This window comes from Plasmodium gallinaceum, assembly GCF_900005855.1.
Source record: "Plasmodium gallinaceum strain 8A genome assembly, contig: PGAL8A_v1_108, whole genome shotgun sequence".
In the NCBI taxonomy this organism is placed as follows: Eukaryota; Apicomplexa; class Aconoidasida; order Haemosporida; family Plasmodiidae; genus Plasmodium; species Plasmodium gallinaceum.
In genome coordinates this window covers 414,367-437,128 of record NW_021628228.1, presented here as the reverse complement: position 1 = coordinate 437,128, position 22,762 = coordinate 414,367, and the positions used below count along the sequence as shown (strand labels likewise).

General features: G+C 16.3%; 4 protein-coding genes across 4 annotated transcripts; 2 read left to right on the top strand and 2 right to left on the bottom strand.

Moving 5' to 3' along the window:
* Positions 1-168: 168 nt before the first annotated feature.
* Positions 169-6,000, bottom strand: PGAL8A_00389800 (conserved Plasmodium protein, unknown function; the record flags this gene model as incomplete). Its single annotated transcript, XM_028670243.1, has 1 exon — positions 169-6,000. One exon carries the CDS (start codon positions 5,998-6,000, stop codon positions 169-171), a length of 5,832 nt encoding a protein of 1,943 aa, XP_028527015.1.
* A 1,148-nt stretch (positions 6,001-7,148) lies between these two features.
* Positions 7,149-11,347, bottom strand: PI-PLC (phosphoinositide-specific phospholipase C, putative; the record flags this gene model as incomplete). Its single annotated transcript, XM_028670242.1, has 4 exons — positions 7,149-7,239; positions 7,335-7,396; positions 7,547-7,625; positions 7,695-11,347. The coding sequence occupies 4 exons, from the start codon at positions 11,345-11,347 to the stop codon at positions 7,149-7,151; spliced, it is 3,885 nt and encodes a 1,294-aa protein (XP_028527014.1).
* A 4,269-nt stretch (positions 11,348-15,616) lies between these two features.
* PGAL8A_00389600 (conserved Plasmodium protein, unknown function) lies at positions 15,617-19,196 on the top strand (the record flags this gene model as incomplete). The annotated part of the gene is made up of 11 exons (XM_028670241.1): positions 15,617-16,436; positions 16,605-16,705; positions 16,787-16,861; positions 16,956-17,063; positions 17,139-17,321; positions 17,410-17,493; positions 17,668-17,729; positions 17,807-18,032; positions 18,236-18,695; positions 18,892-19,005; positions 19,141-19,196. 11 exons carry the CDS (start codon positions 15,617-15,619, stop codon positions 19,194-19,196), a joined length of 2,289 nt encoding a protein of 762 aa, XP_028527013.1.
* Positions 19,197-20,146: 950 nt separating this feature from the next.
* On the top strand, positions 20,147-21,946 carry PGAL8A_00389500 (conserved Plasmodium protein, unknown function; the record flags this gene model as incomplete). Its single annotated transcript, XM_028670240.1, has 1 exon — positions 20,147-21,946. One exon carries the CDS (start codon positions 20,147-20,149, stop codon positions 21,944-21,946), a length of 1,800 nt encoding a protein of 599 aa, XP_028527012.1.
* Positions 21,947-22,762: the final 816 nt, after the last annotated feature.

Sequence of the window (22,762 nt, the reverse complement as noted above, 5' to 3'; positions counted from 1 at the left end):
AAATTTTTTTTTTTTATTTGAAATATTAAAAAAAAAAAAAAAAAAAAAAAAATACTCAATGATTTGTATATCCTAATTTTATTAAAATTACAAGAGGAAAAAATATTTTAAAAAAAAATAATGATATTAATATATATATATATATATTTTCTTATTTTTGTATAAAGATTAGATAAAATCTATTTCAATATTAAACGTTGATTTATTTTTAAAAATATTTAAGTTTACTTCACTCATTCTAGTTATGAGAGATTTTCTTTTTTCTAAATTATTTTTTATATAATTAAGAAAAATAATTTTCGTTTCAATAATTCTCAATAATTCTAATTTTTTCTTGTACTTTATAGAAGTTTTATCATCTTCTATGAACGTTGCTTTTAAAAGATTTTTTAATTTTTCTCTATCATTTTCATTTTCTTTTAAATTCATAACTATACCATTATATATTTTTAATTCTAAATCTTCATGAAATCCTTTACATAAAAAAATAAAATGATTTAAAATCTTAATTGATAAAGATGCATTAAAAATAAAATTTCCTTTTATTAAATTATCTTTTTCATTTTCATCAAGCTTAACTTTTTCATTTGTATTACTAATTTTCAATTCTTCATCTACTTCATCCTTACTATTTTTTTTTTTCTCGGTTAACTGATTATATTTACTTGTATAAGTTACACTTTCTGTAGTATTTTTTTTTTGATTCAATGAAATATTTTTTTTATTATTTGAATTTTTCTTTTTATTTTTGGTATTTATATTTATTCTAAACGATTCATCTGAATCATTTGAAGAATTATGTGAACTATCAACTTCAATATAATTTTTATTTTTCATATCAAAAGAATTATTATTTTTATCATTTTCATTCAATTCATTGTATTTTTTATAGCTTCTTAATATTTTATGATAATTCTTTTCATCAGAAGCAATATTATTTTCCTTATCTGAATTTTCTTTAAGATTTTTTCTTTTTTTTTCATTGGCATTTATATTTTTCATACCATCATTTATTTCTTCAATTTTTTTAAAATTACTAATCACTTTCTCTTTTTTTTCTTTTTCACATTTGATACTATCTTTATCATCAAAAGAATGATTAATACTTGCTTTATCTTTTAATAGAATCATTTCATAATCATTCTTGATATTAAATATTTTGTCAAAAAAGTAGCTCATGTTTTCGTCTCTTTTTTTAAAAGATATAATGTACAAGGTGCTGAAAAAAATTTTAAAGAAATGTGGTAAATTTTTTTCATCATAGAAAATTCTGAAAAGCAAAAAGTTTAATTGGGTGTAATAATATTCTAGAGACTTTTTTTTTACGTAATCATTAATAAACATTGAGTAATTTATATAGTCCTCTTTTATAAATTTTTCCTTGTTTACCTGATTATAATCTATTAATAAAAAAAGAATTACAGTAATTCTAATAATATATAATAAAACAGAATGTCTTGTTAATTCATTATTTAGTCTAATTTTATTTTTTTTATTTTCTCTTTTTACATTATTATATATATAACTTATTTTAAAAAACTTTTTTATAGAATGCATAAGTTTCCTTAATATATAATTTCTACCTTCATTTTTTTCTAATAAAATTATTGATATCATTTTATAAAAGGTATATTTGTCATACTTAATATTAAAAATAAATAACATGGAATTAATCAAAAAAATAAAGTTGGTATTTTTTAGTATAAAACTATTACAACGCAAATTGTTTAAAAAGAAAAATTTATATTCATCTAAAGGAATTTTACTAGAATTTTCTTTTCTAAAATAATTTTTAATTTCTTTATTTAATATAAATTCAAAGAAATCTCTAATTTGGTTCTTTAAATATTTTAAATCATTTAATTTTTTATCTTCATTTATAATATTTTCTGTACTGTTATTTTTCAAATGTTTCAAATATATTTCTGCTTCATTTATTAAAAAATAATTATAAATTCTTTTAAAAACTTTTAAACATAAGTATTTTAAATATTTATCATAATAAGAATTTAAAGAATTTGTCGAATATAAAATACATAAAAATTTATTTATGATGTCATAGAAGTTTTCTAAATTTAATTTTATATAATTATCATATATACCCTTTTTATTATTTTTTTCATTTTGCTTTATTATATAATAGAATATTATTATATTTATATATAATGAAGATACCTTTTTATTATTAATGTTATTATAGTCCAAAAAATTAATATTTAAAATTTGATTATTTAATAAAATCAGTGAATAATCTTTCCTTTTTATATTTGACTCATTCAAACTTGTTACTAAGCTATCCTTATTTTTTTCATGATTATTATTATAATTATCGCTTAAATTACACATTTTTTTTTCTTCAGTTTTTATTTCTTTTTTCTTTTTGTTTTCATCATTAATACTATTATTTGTATTACTAGGATTATTGAAATTTTCATTAATCATTATATTTTTAAGATGACTATTATCTACCTTTAAATCATTTAGGATTTTTAAACAGTAATTATATATTTCATTTAATTTACTTTTGTCTAAAATGCATTTTAAGCAAGAAAAAATTATACTTTTATTGGAATATTCTGAGAATAAGATATCGTATATTATAAATTTAAAATTATAATATAAATTATGTACTTCAGATATATTTTGTAATAACTTTAAAAAAATATAAAAAATATTTTGATGTAATCTTATTTCTTCTTCTATATGGTGTAATGAAGTAGTAGTTTTATAGTCTTCGTTTTTTTCAGTCACATTAAATTTTATGAATTTATCTTTTTTTATATTATAGTATTTGATAATATTTTCAAAACACTTTTTATTTTTGTTATATATTTCATTAATGTCATTGTTTTTTATTTCATCTATAATTTGCAATGATTTTAATTTATTAAAAGATAATTTTAAAATATAAAAAATGGATACAAGATATTTTTCTATTTTTACATCTTTTGTTAGACAGTGTAACAAAATAAGAGATATGTTTAAAAATATTTTATGATCAGAAAAATTTTTTTCTTTGCCTTCTATAACTAATTTTATATTTTGAATTATAAAAAAATAAAAGTCATCAAATAAAAATACTAAACTAGAATTAAAAATAGGATATAATATTTCCATTTTTATATTTTTTAATTCTTTTATTATTAACAAATTATTTTTTAAAATTTTACTATATATATTATCTTTATTATATAAAAATAATTCGCTGATTATTTCATCAATTTCTATTTTATTATCATAAAAATGATTTAATTTTTTCCTAAATTTAACTTTTTCGTCTGATTCAAATATTACAGATTTATTATGACTGATCTTTTTTAATTTGGTTTTTTCTTTAATAATTAAACTTTCATTTAAATCTGTAGTGCAATATTTTTCCAAAATATTTTCTGTGTTGGACTCAAAATATTTTAATATGGAGTAATTTTTTTCAAAAAAATTCATTATTTTTATTTTTTTAAAATTTTTTTTGTCGCTGTGGTTATTATTATTTTTTCCTTCCTTACTTACATATATTTTTTCATGGTTAGTATGTGTATTAATATCTTTTTTTTTTTCGTGATTAAAAATTCCTTTATTAATTTCTTCATCACTTGTTTCATTACTACCATTTTTACAATTTGATTTTTTTTTTAATTTTCTTTCTTTTTTTTCATATGTGTCCATTTTGATATCTTTATTTTTATTACGTATATAAGAATATTTACAATCGCTTTTCTTTCTTTCTTTTCCTTCTTCTTCTTCTTCATCTTCTTCTTCATCTCCTTCTTCTTCATCTTCTTTTTCTTCCTCTTCTTTTTCTTCCTCTTCCTTCTCTTCATTATAATCTTCAAAATTCTCATTATTTCTATTATGTTTGTTTTTATTTTCATGAGTATCACTTTCAGATGAATTTTTATCTAAAATTTGTATTTCATCATGCATTATTTCTTTATTTATGTTATTTTTACAGTTTTGTTCTTTCATTTTTAGAAAATATACAAGATATTCATTTATTTTTCTTTTGGTTGTTATGATGTTTGTTAAAAAGCTAAGGAAATTGTATTTTAGAGAATATAACAGAAAATATATTTGATATATAACATAAAACAAATCTTTTTGTAAAAATGTTTTTTCAAACATATTTTTGAATAGATATTTGTTTAAAAATGAAAATGAAAGCATAACTTTTTCACTAAATAATTTTTTTTTTAATTTCTGCACAAAATTATCAAATAATCCAAGATATACAAATAAAAAAGGCTTGAGGATTCTTTTACAAATATCAAAAGAATTATCATTTAAATTCATTTCATTTTCATAAATTATGTTTATTGTTTTATTAAGAATGTTATCATAAATATAGAGATACAGTTGAGTGATATAACAAAAGAAATCAATATTGCTCTTGCTGATAATATAATATACTTCTTTAAAAAATAAGCAAATATATTTGTCTATACATATATTTTTTGCTATATATGAAAGATAATTAAATTCAATTTTTATACTGTTTTCTTTATCATATTGTAAAAATTTTCCAGTTGATATATTATTAAACACGTTTTCATTGTAAATGATATTTTTATCATTTATATCATAAATTATATGGAAAATATTTTTTACGTTCATAAATAATTTTGACAAAATTAAATATTTTTTAGAAAAATATTTTACAAAATTAACTAAAAGAATGTTTCTAATAGTATCTTCTTCAACACTAACAAAAACAAAAAAAAAAGAATCAATGAATAATTCTTGAAATGTGTTATTTTCATGTAGTAATTTAAGATAATTAATATAATATTCATAATTGTTTTCATACTGGAAATTTTTATATGTTATAATATTTATTAATAATTCAAAATAAAATAAAAAATCATTAAGACACAAATTTCTACCCTCTAATGATTCATTATTTAATAATTTCTTTTTCTTTTTAATTTCTAAATTATTACAATTATTTAAATAATTTATGGTATCATTGAAAATTCTGTCTACAATATTGTGCATTTTATTATTGTAAATTAAAAAGAAAAACAAGAACAATTCTTTATAAATATTCTCATTATTATGATTAACATAATAATTTTCTATAAATTTTTCTATTAAATAAAAATTAATATTATCGAAACAAGATTTAAAATATTTAAACATATAAAAACATATAAATTCTTCGTTTAAATTATTTATCTTAATCAATCTACTCCTATTAAGAGTATGAGGTTTATATTCTCCATTTTTAAATGTAGTTTCATCTTTTCTTTTCTTTTTTTTATCTTCTTCATCTTTCTCCTTTTTTTCTTGTTCATTTTGCATATTATTTAAATTATTATAAATACCATTCCCCTTTTTTTCAGAAAAACGTTCCCTTATATTTTTTTCATCATTTTCGTCTAACATAAAAAAATTATCTAAATAAAATCTATTATTATTAATCAATAGAATATCATCATTTATTTTTACACTTTCTAAGTTTAGTAAAAAATTAAATCTTTCATTTTTATGATGATATAATTTTCTATAACTTTTAGTATGATATTGATATATATTATATAAAGATTGATATATAAACGTAAATGAATATTTATTAATATAATTAATTAAATTTTTTAATAAAAAATCTAGTATCTCCTTTTCGTATTTTATAATATTTTTTAAAAATATCCTTTTACAACAATCACACACGTTTTCAATAAACTGTTTTTTATTAATATCATTATTTTGTTCACTTATAAAATACTCATAAAATAAAAATATTTTCTGCAAAAAATCTATAATTTCATGATTTACAAGATATTCATCTAGTTTTTCTTTACAGAATGAATTTAAAATGATTAAATTTTCCTCATTGTATATATAATTTTCTTTAAAAAACGACAAAGCAACATTTTTTAGATTTTTTCCTATTCCTTTTAAATTAACTGTATCACTTTTAATTATATTTAACCATATTTTTTTTTTTTCTTCTATATTTATATTTGAATTAAGCAATTTTAAACTGCCTTTCAAATTTTTCATATTTCAATTCATTAAACTAAATTAATTTATTATATTTTTATGTTTTAAATGAAAAAAATAAATTATAATAGTTGACTTAAAATATATATGTAATTTCAAATAACCGCAAATTTTTGAAAAAAAAATAAAATACAAATATATATATATATATAGTTACAATTAATCAAGTGTATGTATTTTTATGATCCGTTAAGGAAAAAAAAAAAAAAAAAAAATAGTAGCAATTAATAAATCTTAAAATATAATTTTAAAAAATTATAATAGTTATATTTATTTTTCCATGAAAAAAAAAGTTTTCATTTCTTTTATTATTCTATGCAATAAGCTACTAATATTCTGTAAAAATAATAAAATACATAATTATCACAATTTATAAAATATATTTCGTAATTTTTTTTTTTTTTTTGATTTTTTAATATAAATAATATAGTATTTTTTAAAACATTAAAAAAAAAAAAAAAATAAACTATTAATAGTCTAGCAAACGAAAATGGTGCAATATGCTTTTTAATAGTATTTCTATATATCCATAGTTACATAAACATTTGTAAATTTAAATAATTTTTTGAATTAAAAAAAAAAATTAAATAACATTTGAAATGTAATAAAATATCTATTTATGTATAACTTAAAGAAATACAAAGTATATACTAATATAATTGTTTTATCTAACAAAAAATTATGTATGATTTATAATTAAAAAGTTTATGTGAATCTTTATTAAAAAAAAATGTATGAGTAATCAAGTTGAAAAAAAGAATACAAATAAAAGTTTAAAAAATAATTTCTAAGCGTTTTATATAATATTATCTGAAATTAATTTTTGTGTTTTATATATTTTATTTGTTGTGATAATATGTTTTTAAAATAAGAAATACATAAGATTGCATGATAAAAAAAAAATAAGGATTTAATGAAAAATTAAATATGAACAAATATTTATATATATATATATATATAAAGAATTTAAAAAATGACAAAAAATATATAGAAGTTAACAAATATTTTGGTCATACGTACAAAATGAAATTAAAAACAAAAGATTGCTTTAAAAAAAAAGAAAAAAAAAAAAAAAAAATGTTACAAAATATATTTAATTAAAATTTTTAAATAATATTAGCTTTTTGAATTTTTATAATTCTAAAGTTTTAGTTATTAGTTGTAATTTTTAGGTTAACTAAAATTCCTGATCCTCTAATGTCTTTTAAGTATTTGTCACATAATGGAACAAATCTGATACTGATGAAAGTTAAAAATTAAATAAAAAATAATAAAAAAAAAATTGCTTTAAATATTTAAAATTATATTTATTTTAAAAGTTTTTTTTAACTTACCCTTCTCTTAAACATTTAACTGGAAAACATGCGCAAGCTATTACTTCACTCTTAACAGTATCCTATATATTAAAGAATAAAAAAAAAAGAAAATAATTTTATAATATTAATAAGAATCAACTATAATGCATTAAATTTATTAAGAATGATATATGCTATTTCATATATCAAATATTTTATAATTCACATTATTTTTTATTTATTTATCCTACATATGCTTTTAATTCAAATACAATAAGAGCTAGTGAAGGGTAACATATTTTCATTTGGAAATTAGAAGGATTTGACCAACTGAAAAAAAAAATTTATATATATATTTATATATATATATATATATATTAAAAAAGTATAAAACTTTACCAATAATTTAAATCATAAAAATTAACTTTAGCTATTTCCGTTTTAAAATAATATTTTTGCTCATTATATCCATGTACAGAAATAGTTACATATAAATAAAAAAATAAATTATTTGCTTTTTTTAATTCTTCAAAAGTTTGATAAAAACTTTTATTTTTAAATTTTGATGAGGAACTTTTATTTAAAACTTTTCCATTATTTGATGCAGTTGTATTGCTACTGCAACTATTAAAACTACTACTATGTGATAAGGATGAACATAATAAAAAGGATTTATATTCTGATAGCATATCTTCATATTTTTTTTCTATATTAGAAAATTTATTATGAATATAATTAACATCATTGTCATTATCATTAAATTTATTTAAAAGAAATTCATGATTCACATTTTTTTTATTGTCATCTGATTGAATATCTGAAAAAAGAAAATTTTTTTTTTCTTTTTCTAGTTTTTGTAAATCCTTAAAATTTTTCATTTTTTTATTAATTTTTTTATGTGTCTGTATTCTTTGAATCATATCCATTTTAAATAATTTCTTTTTTAATTTTTTCTCTTGATATTTATTTTTAATGGAGAATAATAAATTTATTTGATGTAGAGATAATATTTGTAAGTTCAATGATAAAATGTTATAATCGTTTTTTTCACTAAATCTTAATAATTTGGGTTTTAAAATATAACCTGAATGTTTTCCTCCATTTTCTAAAAATCTACCTTTATTTAATAACATACTTAAGCCATTATACTGATAATTTAATGCAACAACTTGTATTCCAGCATTCCAAAATATTAAAGGATTAAAATTTGTTGATGCTAATCTTGTTCCTGATGGGTAAACACGTGTTAATGTTTTCTGGTTATATTTGATAATTTCTTTTTCATTTTTTTTAATTAATTTAATAAATTTATTTTCACTAATTGAACATATTTCATTATATTTTCTATTTTCACAAAAATTTCGAAAAACATAACCTTTTAAACATGAATATTCATTCAATAAATTGTTATTTTTTACTTCAAAATTCTCACTCTTTTTTTTAATTATTTTTTTTTTTTCATCTATTCCATTTAATTTTTCTTTTTTGCTATGATTAAATAAGCTATTATTAATACTATTATCTACATTATTTTCATTTTTTTTCATATTTAATATACTTAAAAAATTCTTTTTTTCAGATGCATTATTTTCTTCTTCTTGATCTCTTTCTAATGATGATGAATTATATAACTTATTTACATACATATTTTTCTTTTTATCATTATTTGTATTCCACATTTCAACATTATTTTCTATATCTTCATCTATATTTTCTTCTATATCATATATATCATCTCTTTCTTCTGCATCTTCTTCCTCATCTTCTCCAACAATATCTGAAAGATAACTAATTTCATCATACATTATGCTTTGCAATCCTTCAAATATATAATAAAAACCTGAACTTTCGTTATTATCAAAATGCTTATATTTAGCTAAAAACTTATTTTTACATTTATTTGGAGTTATATTATTAATTTCATCTCTTGTTTTTGGTATATATAATTGATTTCCTAATATGCATATTAATATTTTTGCAATTAAATTTTTATGTTTATTTTTACAATGAATTTCTAGTGATAATATTATGGGATATGGAGAAGTAGTAAAACCAAAAATTTTGCATGCAATTAGTGTATCGCAAAATAAGATGGAAGATGTAAGTTTATAACCATAAAAGCCATGATATACAACAATGTTTTTATTAAAATAATAACAATCAAATTCTACACACCTACATCCATCTATTAAAATATATATATATTGTTCAATATTACTAGTACTAAATATTTGTTTTCTACCAAGATAGCTATTATGACTACTATTTATCCAATAATTACACAAAGGCATGTTCATATTTTGATATACTTTAGAATATTCTGGGCACATAATACTATTTTCCTTTGATAACAAGAAATAGACTAAACCTATTTGAGTTAAATAATGATTTTCATTAATAATTACAAAAGGAATATTATATTTTTTTATCGTATTTAGTAATTTGTATATTACCCTAGCTCTTATAAAATATTTACTATCTATATTTTCTTTACTAAAATTTTTTTTCTTCTCTTCATATTGATCAATTTCTTCTGTTTTATAATTTTCATGATCGTATTTTTCTACTTCATTATGCTCCTTTTTTTCTATATTGTTATTTTCTTTAAATTTTAATTTATTTTTTAATATTCTCAATATCAATAAATAATCTTCATCATAATGCATTAAATCATCTGCAAAGAGAAATGTATTGAGAATATTTATATCATAATGTATATTATTTTCATTAGTATTTTGATCATCTATTTTATTTATTAAATTCCAATCGTAAGTATTAAGATTATTTTTAATATAATTATTTTGATTTATATTACTTTTTAAATAAATTTCGTTATTATTTGTACAACCATTACTGTTGAAATTATTTTCATTTGTATTTTTTTCATCTTTATTATTATATGATACTTTTCCATTAATATAGTTGTAATTTTCTTTTCTGTTTTTTTGATTTTTGTCTATTTTTTTAATTTTAATTTCCTTATTAATTTCATGATTTTCGTAAGATGAATCTACAGAATTTTCATTTTTATTATTACTAATTAAGCTACTCTTAATGTAAAATTTTTTAATTTCTTCATTATTAAATATGTTTTCTTCACATTTACCCTCACACTGTATATCTATTAAAAATTCAATAAATTTATTTTTGTCTATATAATTCAATTTTTTATCTTTATAAATATTAAAATAAAATGATATATGATTATTAGAAAAAATATGTTCTAATATTTTTGTGAATCCAAAGTAGTTAATAATGCCTTTATTTTTATAAATAGAAAAATAATGATATAAAATTTTCATATTTAAATATATGTTAAGACTTCTTAAAATAATATATAATTGAGATAATGTTAAAACATTAATATCTTTTAATCCAGAAATAATATAGTTATCATATAATTTATTATTTTCATAAAAAAAAGGTTTCATTTTTTTCCCTGTACCTTTATTAACTAATTTATACTGATAATACATCAAACCAAATAACCACATTTTCCATCTTTGAATATCTAAAAAAGTTACCCTTAAATTTCTGTGTGTACTAATTATTTCAATTGATAAATTTTTTTCAGCCTCTTTTTTTTTAAAAAATAATGATTCTGATCCATCTAATATTTTAATTATGTCACATATATATAAAGAAGGATTTTTATTTACTTTTAATTTTTTCTTTTTTGAATTCCATCGAATACAATAATTGTTAACATCTAAATAAAAAAATTTTAATGTCTTTTTTTGAAATATATTATTATTCCATTTGTACATATATTCTCCTTCTTTCATTTTCTCTATACATACAGGCAAATAAGCATGTGTTAATACATTTTTAATATCAAAGGATAACTTACCTTCTATACTTGAATCATTTTTATTTTTACTTATTTCTCTATTAACATTTTTTAATTCAGATGAATTTAGGTTATCATTATTATTAACATCATTATATATATCATTCCTGTTCATGCTTGAATCATATAATATTTTTATTGAGCCATTTTTTTGCTTTTCTTCATTATATATATTTATGTCTAATTTCTCACTAATGTTCATGAGGTATAAAAATATTTATATATATATATATATATATAAATATATATATATATATATATAAAATGTAAATATATATATATATATAAATATATATATAGAGAGAAAAATATATTTAATTTTTTTTCTAAAATTTTATTTATAGAAATTGTATCCCAATAATAAATAGTTTTATTATGATTATTAATAATAAAATATTTTCATAAAGATGTAATTTTTTTATTCATTTATACTACATTTATTTCAAATATATAAAAACTTTACAAAAATGATTTATTAAAATAAAATAAATATAAAAAGAATTTAAATCCATAATCAGAAAAAATAAATATGTAAACACATAAATAAAATACGTAAAATATAAACAAATTTATAATTTAAATAATAATAAACATAAAAATATAAAATTTTAAGATACAGTCATATGTAATATATTAAGCTTTCATCTAAACACGTATAACGCAAACTTTTAAATACATATAGATATAGCACATAAATAAAAAACATTATTTTAAAAAGGAATTTCAAACAAAGCTAAAAAAATGAAAAAAAAAAATTAAATTATTCCTTCAAAAAACATATAAAAAAAAATTAAATAAAATAAAATAAAATAAAATACTGATAAAAGTTGTGTTTAATCTATATTTAAAAAAAAAATTACATTAAAGAATAAGAGCAGCCAATCAAAATATAAAAATATATACATTTTTTTAAACAATGAGATCATATAGAATTAAAAAAAAGTATATAAATTAAAAAAAAAAAAGAAAAAGAAAAAAAAAAAAAAAGACAAATATACGTAAATAAAATTAAAGGAGCAAACAAAAATTAAAAAAAATAAAAATGAAATAAAAAAGATAAATATAATAAAATACTTTAAGGCTAAAGCTTATATTTATCTAAACTATAACATAAATTAAAACTTCACATATGTATTTTTTATTTATCGCTTATTTTTTTTAATATTTATAAATAAAATACATAAATACATATCAAAAAAAAAAAAAATTATATAAATCAGAAAACATAATAAAAAAAATAAAACAAAATAAAAAAAAGTGAAAATTACATAAAAATAAAAATATATATAATAAAAATATAAGAAGAAGAAAAAAAAAAAAAAACTAAAAAACTTATCAAATTATAATAAAATAAAAATTAAAGTATAAAATACTCATTAATTAAATAAGAATAAGTAGAAATGTATATATGCATACAATAAATATATATGTTCATGTATTTATGTATATTATATACATATAATATATATACTGCATATATAAATCATTATTAATAAAAACTGAATAAAAAAATATAAACCCTTACTAATAAATTTAAAATAAAAGTTCTTTATATAATTTATATATTTTTATTTCCTTTTATATTTTTATAATACGTATTGTTGAAATAAATATCAAATAAATTCATAATGCTAGACAAAATGCAATTTATAGAATATGTAAAAATAACTAATCAATTTATTGTTAAATTTTTCAGTAATTAAATTTTTTTTTTTTTTTTTTTTTTTTTTTTTTTTTATATAGCCAAATTAACAGTTTTTTGAATTAATTAAAATTATAATAAAAATATATGTATATATAATATAATGTATAATATAAAAAATAATATATATATATATATATAATGTAATGAATTATAAAAATTTTATTTAATATTTTGTATATTTAACTCCCATATTTTTTTTTGTTTTTTTTTTGTTTTTTTTTGTGTGTAACTTAAAATACAATCTTTCTGATTTTATCTATTTTAATACAACACTATTATAATTTCTTTAATTTATATTTTCATTTTTATAATTTTCTTTCTTTCTTCGTAAAATGTTATTTTTGATTTATTAATGTAATTGAATTAATTTACAATATATAAGTACAGAATTTCTTAATCGTAAAATAAATAATTACATAAAATTATACTAACAATTTCATATTTATGTTTGTATATCTATGTACATATAATTTATATGTATATATTCAAATATGTCATATATATTTATTCATAATATAGAATCAAAATTATTAGTTATTCCATATCTCTAACAAAAATATATATTTTTAAGTACTTTTTTTACTAATACTAAAAAAATAAAGTAAAACGAGATAAAAATATAATTGAAAATATTATAACACAACCTTTTTTGTAGATAAAAATTTATTTAAATAAATAAAATAACAGTGAAAAATAAATTCTCAACAGGAAGCATAAATTTTTATTATATATAAAAATTCATCATACTTAAAAATATCTAACAGTAGAATTTTGCTGAACACAAGAAATAAATAATGAATATAATTCATAATTCACAATAAAGTATATGTATAATATTATTATACAAAATTAATAAAAAAAAAGAAATTATAACTAAACATCCTTTTTTCTTTTCTTTTTCTCAAAAATATATTTATTTTTTCATTAAAACAATATTGCGAATTAATGATTTCATTTCTTTTAAATTATATTTATATTAATCCTTATGAACGTATTAAGGATTTATTTATTTGAAATATCTAAAACCATATATAAAAGTAAATAAAACAAAATAATTAAAAAAAAATAAAAATAAAAAACTATAAAAATGGTTTTAATATTATAGGATTTTATTTTATTTTAATTTCTTTTTTTTATTTTTTTTTTTTTTTTTTTTTTTTTGAACTATTTTGGTACTAATTTTTTTTTTATATTAATTTTAAAAATGTTAAAAATATTATAGTCTTGAATATCTTTTTTTTTTTTTAATCTTCATATTCCAAGAAATACAGAATTAATATTTTTTAAAATTTTGTTATTATTTAAACGAATTTAGTATTTTTTTTTTTTTTTTTTATCTTTAAAGAAGTTTTTATTAACATTGGATTATTTTAAATATTTAACTAATATATTTTTAGAATTTATTTATAAACAGAGAATAATGTATTTTTTAAGATCATTATTTTAGAAATATTCTTTATACAATATTCAACTTTTGAGAATTATAGAATTTTCAAATTATTTCGTAGAATATTTTTAATACAGCATAAAACTTAAAATTTAATTTGAGAATATTTAAATTTCATATATCTAAGTAAAAAAAATACATTTTTCATATATTAAATCTTTAACAAAATAAATTAACATATTAGATATTCTCTACTAAAAAATTAAAAATTAAGAAATATTTAATAATAAAGACATTTAGAATTAATGTATATATATATATAAATTTATTTGTGTTTTCATTTATAAATATTATGTATAAACTTAAATAAATATGAATTTTTATTAACCATAATTTTAATTTTTTCAAGAGGAATAATAACAGAACATTATTTAAAGTAAAAAAAAAAAAAAAAAAAAAAAACAACAAATAAAATAAATATAATACATCTCAAAATACATTCATATTTAATTTTAATTTTGTTATAATTTATTTATAATGTTTTTGAAGTCTTATTCAACATTTTTTTATTTTGTGTATATTTGATTTTCTGTTTTCCTTATTCTAGTTTTAATTTCTTCTTTTATTTTTTTTTTCTGTTGAATTTAAATATTATTATTTTTTAAAATAAAAAATTATAGAAAAAAACATTATTTAGAAAATGTGTCTTTAAAATAAAAAACAAATAATCAAAAGGTTTTCCCCTTTTTTTTTTTAAGAGTTAATCATATTATTTTCTTTGACTCTAATTTTATTTTTAGTTTAATATTTTTCATTTTTTTTTTTTAATATAAAAATCCATAAAATATATATGGCGAAATATAATACTATTTTTTAAGGGTTTTTTTTTTTTAAGTTTTTTGTGTGCATTAGCTCTTTTTTTGTTTTTGTTTTCATTTTTCTACAACATATGTTTTGTATAAAAGAAAAGAGACAAATAAATTTAAAAGAACAATTTTACCTGTAAAGAAAAATTCCTTCCTACTATATTTTTTTTAAATATTTAAAAAATAAAACTCTATATATTTAATTCATAAAAAGATGCACATATGAAGAGTAATATAAATATAATTTTCCTATTTTTTATACTTAACATAGTAAAAGAAAAAAAAAGAAAATTAATCTATTCTTAAGAATAGACACTTTACTCAATAAGAATTTTCAATTTTTTTTTTTTTCATTCATTATTTAAAATACTTAAAAGAGTGTGAATAATAAATATATATAGTATATAACTAATTTTAAAAAAAATAAAAAATTTTGAAAATTATATATTAACATATATGTGAGTATTTTATATATAAATATATACAAAATTATATAGATCTTTGAAATTAGAAATGAATAAAGAAAATATAGAAAAATTATTAAGTATAATTGACATATTAGATAAAATAACTAATTCTAATGAAACTCAGAATGAAAGTGAAAATAAATTAAAAAGTTTTATTTCTAGTGAGTTATCAGGAGTATTTGATGATTCAAACAATCAGAATTCCTTATTCCCGTTAAATTATGAACAAGATGTAAATGAATCAGGTGCAAATAAAATAATTAATGAAATGAAAACAACAAAAAGTTTTTTCTATATAAACAAAACGAATATGAATGAAAACGAATCTGAAATAAATGAACAGACTAATTTTTTAAGAAAAGATATTTGTTCAAAACATTCAATAATACAGAGTTATGATTCTGGAAAATTAAGTTATTTATCCGATGAAAAAAAGGAAAAAAACCATAGTAATCCTGTGATAAATATAAATGCAGATAATTATGAAGAATTTAATAAAATGAATTTAGATTTAAATAGAGTTGAAACAATATCTGTAGATGATACTTCAAGAAAAACAAAATACAATGAACAAATATGTAAAATGAACTCACCGATAAGTGATATGTTTTCTCTCATTAAAATAGAAACAGATAATTTCACATCTAAGAGAAATTCATTAAATATTTTAAGAGATTATTTTAGTGATACAGAATTATTGCTATTCAATAATAGTAATAAAAAAAAAAAAAATTTGTTAAATATGTTAAAAAAAAAAGAATTGAAGAAATATAACAATGCGAGATTAAGAGTTGATTCATTAGAAAGTACAACAAGAATTACTCATTCAAAGAAATACAAGACAATACAAGATAAAGTTGAATTAGGTTAAATAAGTATATATTTTATTAAAATAATAAAAAAAAAAAAAAAAAAAAATTAGTTATAAAATAATAAATGAAATGAAAAAATAATTATTAATTAATTAAATATGAAAAATAAAATTAATATATAAATTATGTAATAATATTTGCAAATTTATTATGTGTTTACAGATGGATGTTTAGATCATAGAATTATTGGACAATTATTTGAAAAAATTATAGAGCATCTAAATGTTAATTTAAAAGAAACTTTAAATGGATACATAAAAGAGGTGGATTATTTGTTTATTTTTTTTTATTTTATTTTTTTTTTTTTTTTTATCTTAATTATTATTTTATTTATTATTTAATAGATAAATAAATTAAATAAAACAAATGAAAATTTAAATAATAAATTAGAAACAGCTGTTGAAAATAATGATGAACAAGTAAGAAAAATTAATAATTTTATATAAATCTACACATAAGAATTTAGTAAAATACATAAAGATTTATTTTTATTTTTTATTTTTTATTTTGTAGGCTCAAGAAATAAGAGATTTAAATAAAAGAATAAAATTTATAGAAGAGCAAAAATTAGAATTAAATAAAATAATAGAAAAGTATGAATTTGAAATAGATAATTCAAAGGTATAAAAGAATACAAGAATTAATATATATATATTTAAATTCTAAATTTTTGTAATTTTTATTTTTGTTAAAAAGAAATTAGAAAATAAAATGCAAAGTGATGAAAAACAAAGAAGCGCACTAGGACATGAAATTAAAAATTTGAAAAAAGAATTAAATACCATGATTATTTTAAACGATAAAATAAAAAAAGAAAAGTTGCTATTACAAGAGAAAATTAAAAATCAGAATTATGAAATTAAAAAAGAAAAAGATAAAGTATAATAAAATTAAAAGTATATACATATAATTTAAAACTATATAAAGCTTATATGTACGATATATTTAACGTCTTTTTTCTTTTTAGTTAAGGATGGCTAATGATATGATTTTAGAAAAGAATAATTTAATTTCAAAATTACAATTGGCTAAAAATATTGATATTCCTTACGTAAGATAAAATAATATAAAAATAATAGATTTACAACAATATAATAAAAACATAAATGAAAATATAGAAAGATTATTTACTAAAAAAATTGCAAAATTTTAAATAAATACATTTAAATGTAATAACTATTATGAAATATTTAAAAAAAAAAAAAAAAAAAATTTTATTCAATAGAAAGAACTAAAAAATAAAAGACATATAATTCCATATAAAACAAAAAACAAAATTATTGAAAGGTAAATAAAAGAATATTACACATATATATATATATATATAAATAGATATTTTACATTAATTTTTTAAAAACATCTAGATATCAAAGTGATACAATTTTAGATAATTATGATAGAATTAAAAATAAATTATTTGAGAGTAATGAAAGATGTTTTTTTTTATCCAAAACTAATTTAGAATTATTCAAAGGATTAAAAAAAAAAAAAAAAAAGATTGACGCATTAAATAAACAATTGTCTTATCTCAAACATGCTCTATTAAAAGGAAAAGAAAAACAAGATGAATCTAATTCTCATATCTTAAAAGTAAATAAATAAATAAATAAAATTCTTTATAATAATCTTATATAGAATACAATAATAACCAATAAAATGTAAAATATTGTGATCAAATGTTGCTATATATATATATATTTATATAATTAATAAATATATTAATAAAACACATGTATATAGTATTAACATTTTAATACTGTAAAATTATAAAAATTTTTTCTTAATTTTTATAGGAAAAAAATATAAATGTTGTTAAAAGTTCCATTAATAGTGATTCTTCAAGTGAGAAAATTTCAAAATTAATGAATAAAAATAATTCTTTAGTTAAAGAAGAAGATAATAAAGCCTATGAATTAGAATATAATGAAAAAATTTGTAAAATTAAAAATTTAGAAGAAATTTTAAATAATAAAATTAGTGAGAATAATTTATTAAAGAAAAAATATGAAATTCTGTACAAAAAGTATATAAAAATATTAAAAAAGAAATTAAGAAAAAACAATGATTTTACATTTATTGAAAAAAAAATTGAAGAAATATTTCCAAAAAATGATGTAATTCATTCATTTTATTTAAAAAAAAGTTTAAATATCTCCAAAAAAAATATCCGTAAGGATAATAAGTTAATAAGTTATATAAAAGCAAAAGTTGTTGATAAAAATGTAAATATAAACAAATTCAAAAATTATAAAGGTAAAAATATAGTTAAAAAAAAAAAAAATAGATAATTTTAATGATTTATATTAAAATATAATAATTTAACAACTTAATTGTTGTAAATTCATTTTAAATAATTTATATATCATCTTATGCATAAAATAGTTATGTATGAATTTTTTTTCTTTTTTTTTTTAAATTCATATTAAAATAAAAATTTTTATTTATAAAGCAGAAAATAATTATAATGATGTAGAATTTTATGTCTCCAATGAAATTTTACGAAGAATGGATGTAAAAGACATTTTAAATATAAGATATATTTATTCATATGGAAACGAAAAATGTAATATAATTTTTCATTTTTTACTTTATTATTTCACATATTATCAAATGTCTTTTTTTAGTTTAGTTTCTTTTTTAATAATGTATTATATTTTACATTTATGCATTTTTATTTTCTTTAATTTTAACCTTTCAGTTACTAAACAATTTAGCCAAAACGGGAGTATTTGCAATTTTTACAAATGTAAATGATAATATATATAATTGGCTTTTTATTATAAATTCAAAAAATCTATGAAGAATAAATGGTAATGTAAAATCATTTAGATATTAAGAATTATAATTAATTTTTTATTAATTCTATGAAAAACAAAATGCTTACATATGTATATGTTGTTTATCAAAAGTTAATTTGGCAATATATTAATTTTTTTTTTTGTTTAATTTATATGATAAAAAATAAAATAAAATAAAATACATTTTTTTTATAAAAATTATGAAAATGTTCTGATAAATGTGTTCTTTTAAAAAATTTATATATCATAAAAAAGAAAAAAAAAAAAAAAATATCATTTTTAGATGCTATGTATTCACTTTATGAAAATTTTTTCATTTTTCCTATGTTTCATGATAAGATAGTTTAAAACTTAGAACTTCTATAAAATATTTATATGATTTCATATATTGATAATATTTCATATTGATATAACCGTTATGCTTTCAGGCATATATATAAAATTATAAATATTGAAAAATATCACCCTTTCATCTATAATATTTTATAATTACTAAAAATAAAAAAAAAAAAAAAAATTTTTAATTTTTATGTGTTCTTTCTATATATAAATAAGGTTATTTATATACTTATAAAAAATAACTTAAATAATTACAAAGATTTAAAAGAAAAAAAAGGGTAATTCTTAATAACAAAAAATTTTTTTTTTTATATAAATTAATAAAAATAATTTGCATGTAATGGAGATTTTTTTTAGTATAAAGTTAGTTAAAAATAATTATTTAAAAAAATTAATCTCTTTTTTTCTATTTTCTATTGTTTTATTTAACTTATTTGTTTATTAATTTTTTTTTTTTTTTTGTTTTTCAACCAAACCATTTTTTTTATTTTTGTAAATTGTATAGAATTTTGTATTTCCTTAAAGTATATATATATATAAATATTCATAAATAAAAATAAAGTAAAAATGAAAATATGTAAAAAAACTAAAATATTCTTCAAAATATTTGTATTTTTTTGTTTCTTTTTTAAATATGAATTTGCTAGAGGTTTATATGAAACAAAAGCATATCCATTAATACATATGATGAATAACAATGACTTTATTGGCTCTAGCATTCATTCACTTAAAAATAATATAATAAATTTATTATTTCTATATAAAGATATAAAATTTAAAGAAAATTATTCAACGATTGATGAGTTAGCAGATTTACAAGATGAGACTAAAATAGAAAGATTGATAAGAGAAAAAGTTCAGTATATTAATAAATTTGTAAACAAACGTCAACTAATTAAATTTTCAGGTTTTATTTATTTGTATGAAATAATAAATGAAAATAATATCTATTTTTTAATGCATTTTATTATGACAAATAATAATAATGGTATAGTAATAATATTACCAAATAATTCCTATATTGACACTAATGAATTTTTTAGAATAAATAAAATAAAAGAATGTGAGAATATTACCGCAGAGAAACTAGAAAAAAGAATTCTTTTCTTTCAAAGTTTGATACTAAATTTAAAATTAAATCAATCTATATATTTTATAAAAAATGATGAAGAAATAGAATACATTTACGATAATTACAAAAGTAAATTTGGATATTTCGATTTAACTAGAAATATAAGTGTTCAAATTTCTAAAAGTCAGAATATTTATAAATTGAATTCTAAAAATTTATTTTTTTTTTTAAGTAAAGATAACATTAATATTAATTCAATATTTAACAAGCAACAAAATAATGAAACATTTATTTTAACAAAAAAAAAAACGATTATTATTTGTGTTGATTATAATGTGTTTAATGTAGTAAGTGATTTTTCTTCTCATACTACATCAACAAATTCATCAATCATTGCTGTTATTGAATTAATTAAATTATTTTCTGAAGTTTATAAAAATGAAGATGTAAATTATAATATATTATTTTTTTTTACAAATTATTATTATGGTATATCAAATTTTATAGATAATATCAACTCTACATTTAAAGATAGTATAGAATTTGTTGTTTGTTTAGATAATTTAAATGAGTCTGAATTTTATATACATGAGACTAAAAAAGATCAACCACATCATATATTACGTTTCTATGAAATATTAAAACAAATAATAAAAATTAATATAAAGAAAGATATAAAAATGGAAACTCAGAAAATCAAAATTCATAATAAGCATTTGCCTAAAACCCATGAATATTTTGTATTAAAAAACTTTCCAAGTTTCTCTTTAAGCTCAAAAAATAGAACAGTTACATTTCTTAACAGAACGCCTATAATAGAACAAAAATTAAAAAAAGATAATTTAAAAAATCACATAAAAAATATATTTGAATCTATTTATATTTATATAAAAGATTACGAGGAAAAATTAGATGAAGAAAAAATACAAAATGAGTTGTCGTATTATACTAACCTGATTAAAAGTGATGCTATGACTGATCTTAATGAAAACCTTAATAAATATAATAAGTTTTTTATTTACAAAGAAGATACAATGAAATTATTTAATTATTTAAAAATTATAATGAATCATTATATAAACGATTCGAATTTTTTGATAAAGGATTATAAGATACCTCATGATAAAAAACAAAAATTTTTTTATCAAAAATATGTTAATATTGCTTTTTCTATGACTATATCATATATTTTTCATTATATACATTTTCTTTTTGTCTCTTTATTTTTAATTATTACATATCTTTTGGTAAATTTTTATTTTGTTCCATCATTTTATAAAAACACAATAAAATAAATTTGAATTTATACTTTCTTTTTAAAATATACTTTAAGTTTTCTTTTTATGCCTTATTAAATTAAACAAAAAATTTTAAACAATAAATATACATATAGATATTTTGCTTTGAAGGTAAAACGAAAAAATAAAAATTATCGTACAGATAATTAAAATTCCTGAAATTATATAATTTTTATATTTATATGTATGTTTATTATAGTTATAAGTTTCAATTAAAAATTGTTTTTAATAATATATGAAAAAATAAGAAGTGGTAGAAAAATAAGTATAAATCATTTTTACTATTTAAGACTTGAAAAATTTGCATACTTTGTTTCCCTTATTAAGTACTGAGTTATTTATTAATATTTTTCTATTTTTTCCGTAAATATAAAAAATTATATTTTATATAATAGTAAAATTCAAATATATTATTTTCCTTTTCTTTTTAATACATTAATTAAAAAAAATAATTATTTTAAAGATGATTCTAATTTCCGTATTTACATTTCGTTTTGATACTATATAAAAAATTTTTTAGGAATATTAATTTACAAAAAAAGAAAAAAAAAAAAAAAAGAAAGAGGTATAGTTTATTTATACATTTGAAAATAAAATGATTTTTTTTTTAGGAGTTTTTTATTTTATCCTTAAATGATATACATTATTGTTCGTATAAAAAAAAAAAAAAAAGACAAAACAAAGTAAAAAGAACAAATAAAAGGTTAATCAAAAAAATATGAAATAATTTATGATATAACGTATAACATTATTAAAATACAAAATAAAAATAAATATAACTTTGTTCTATACAAAAATAATTAATACAAAAAA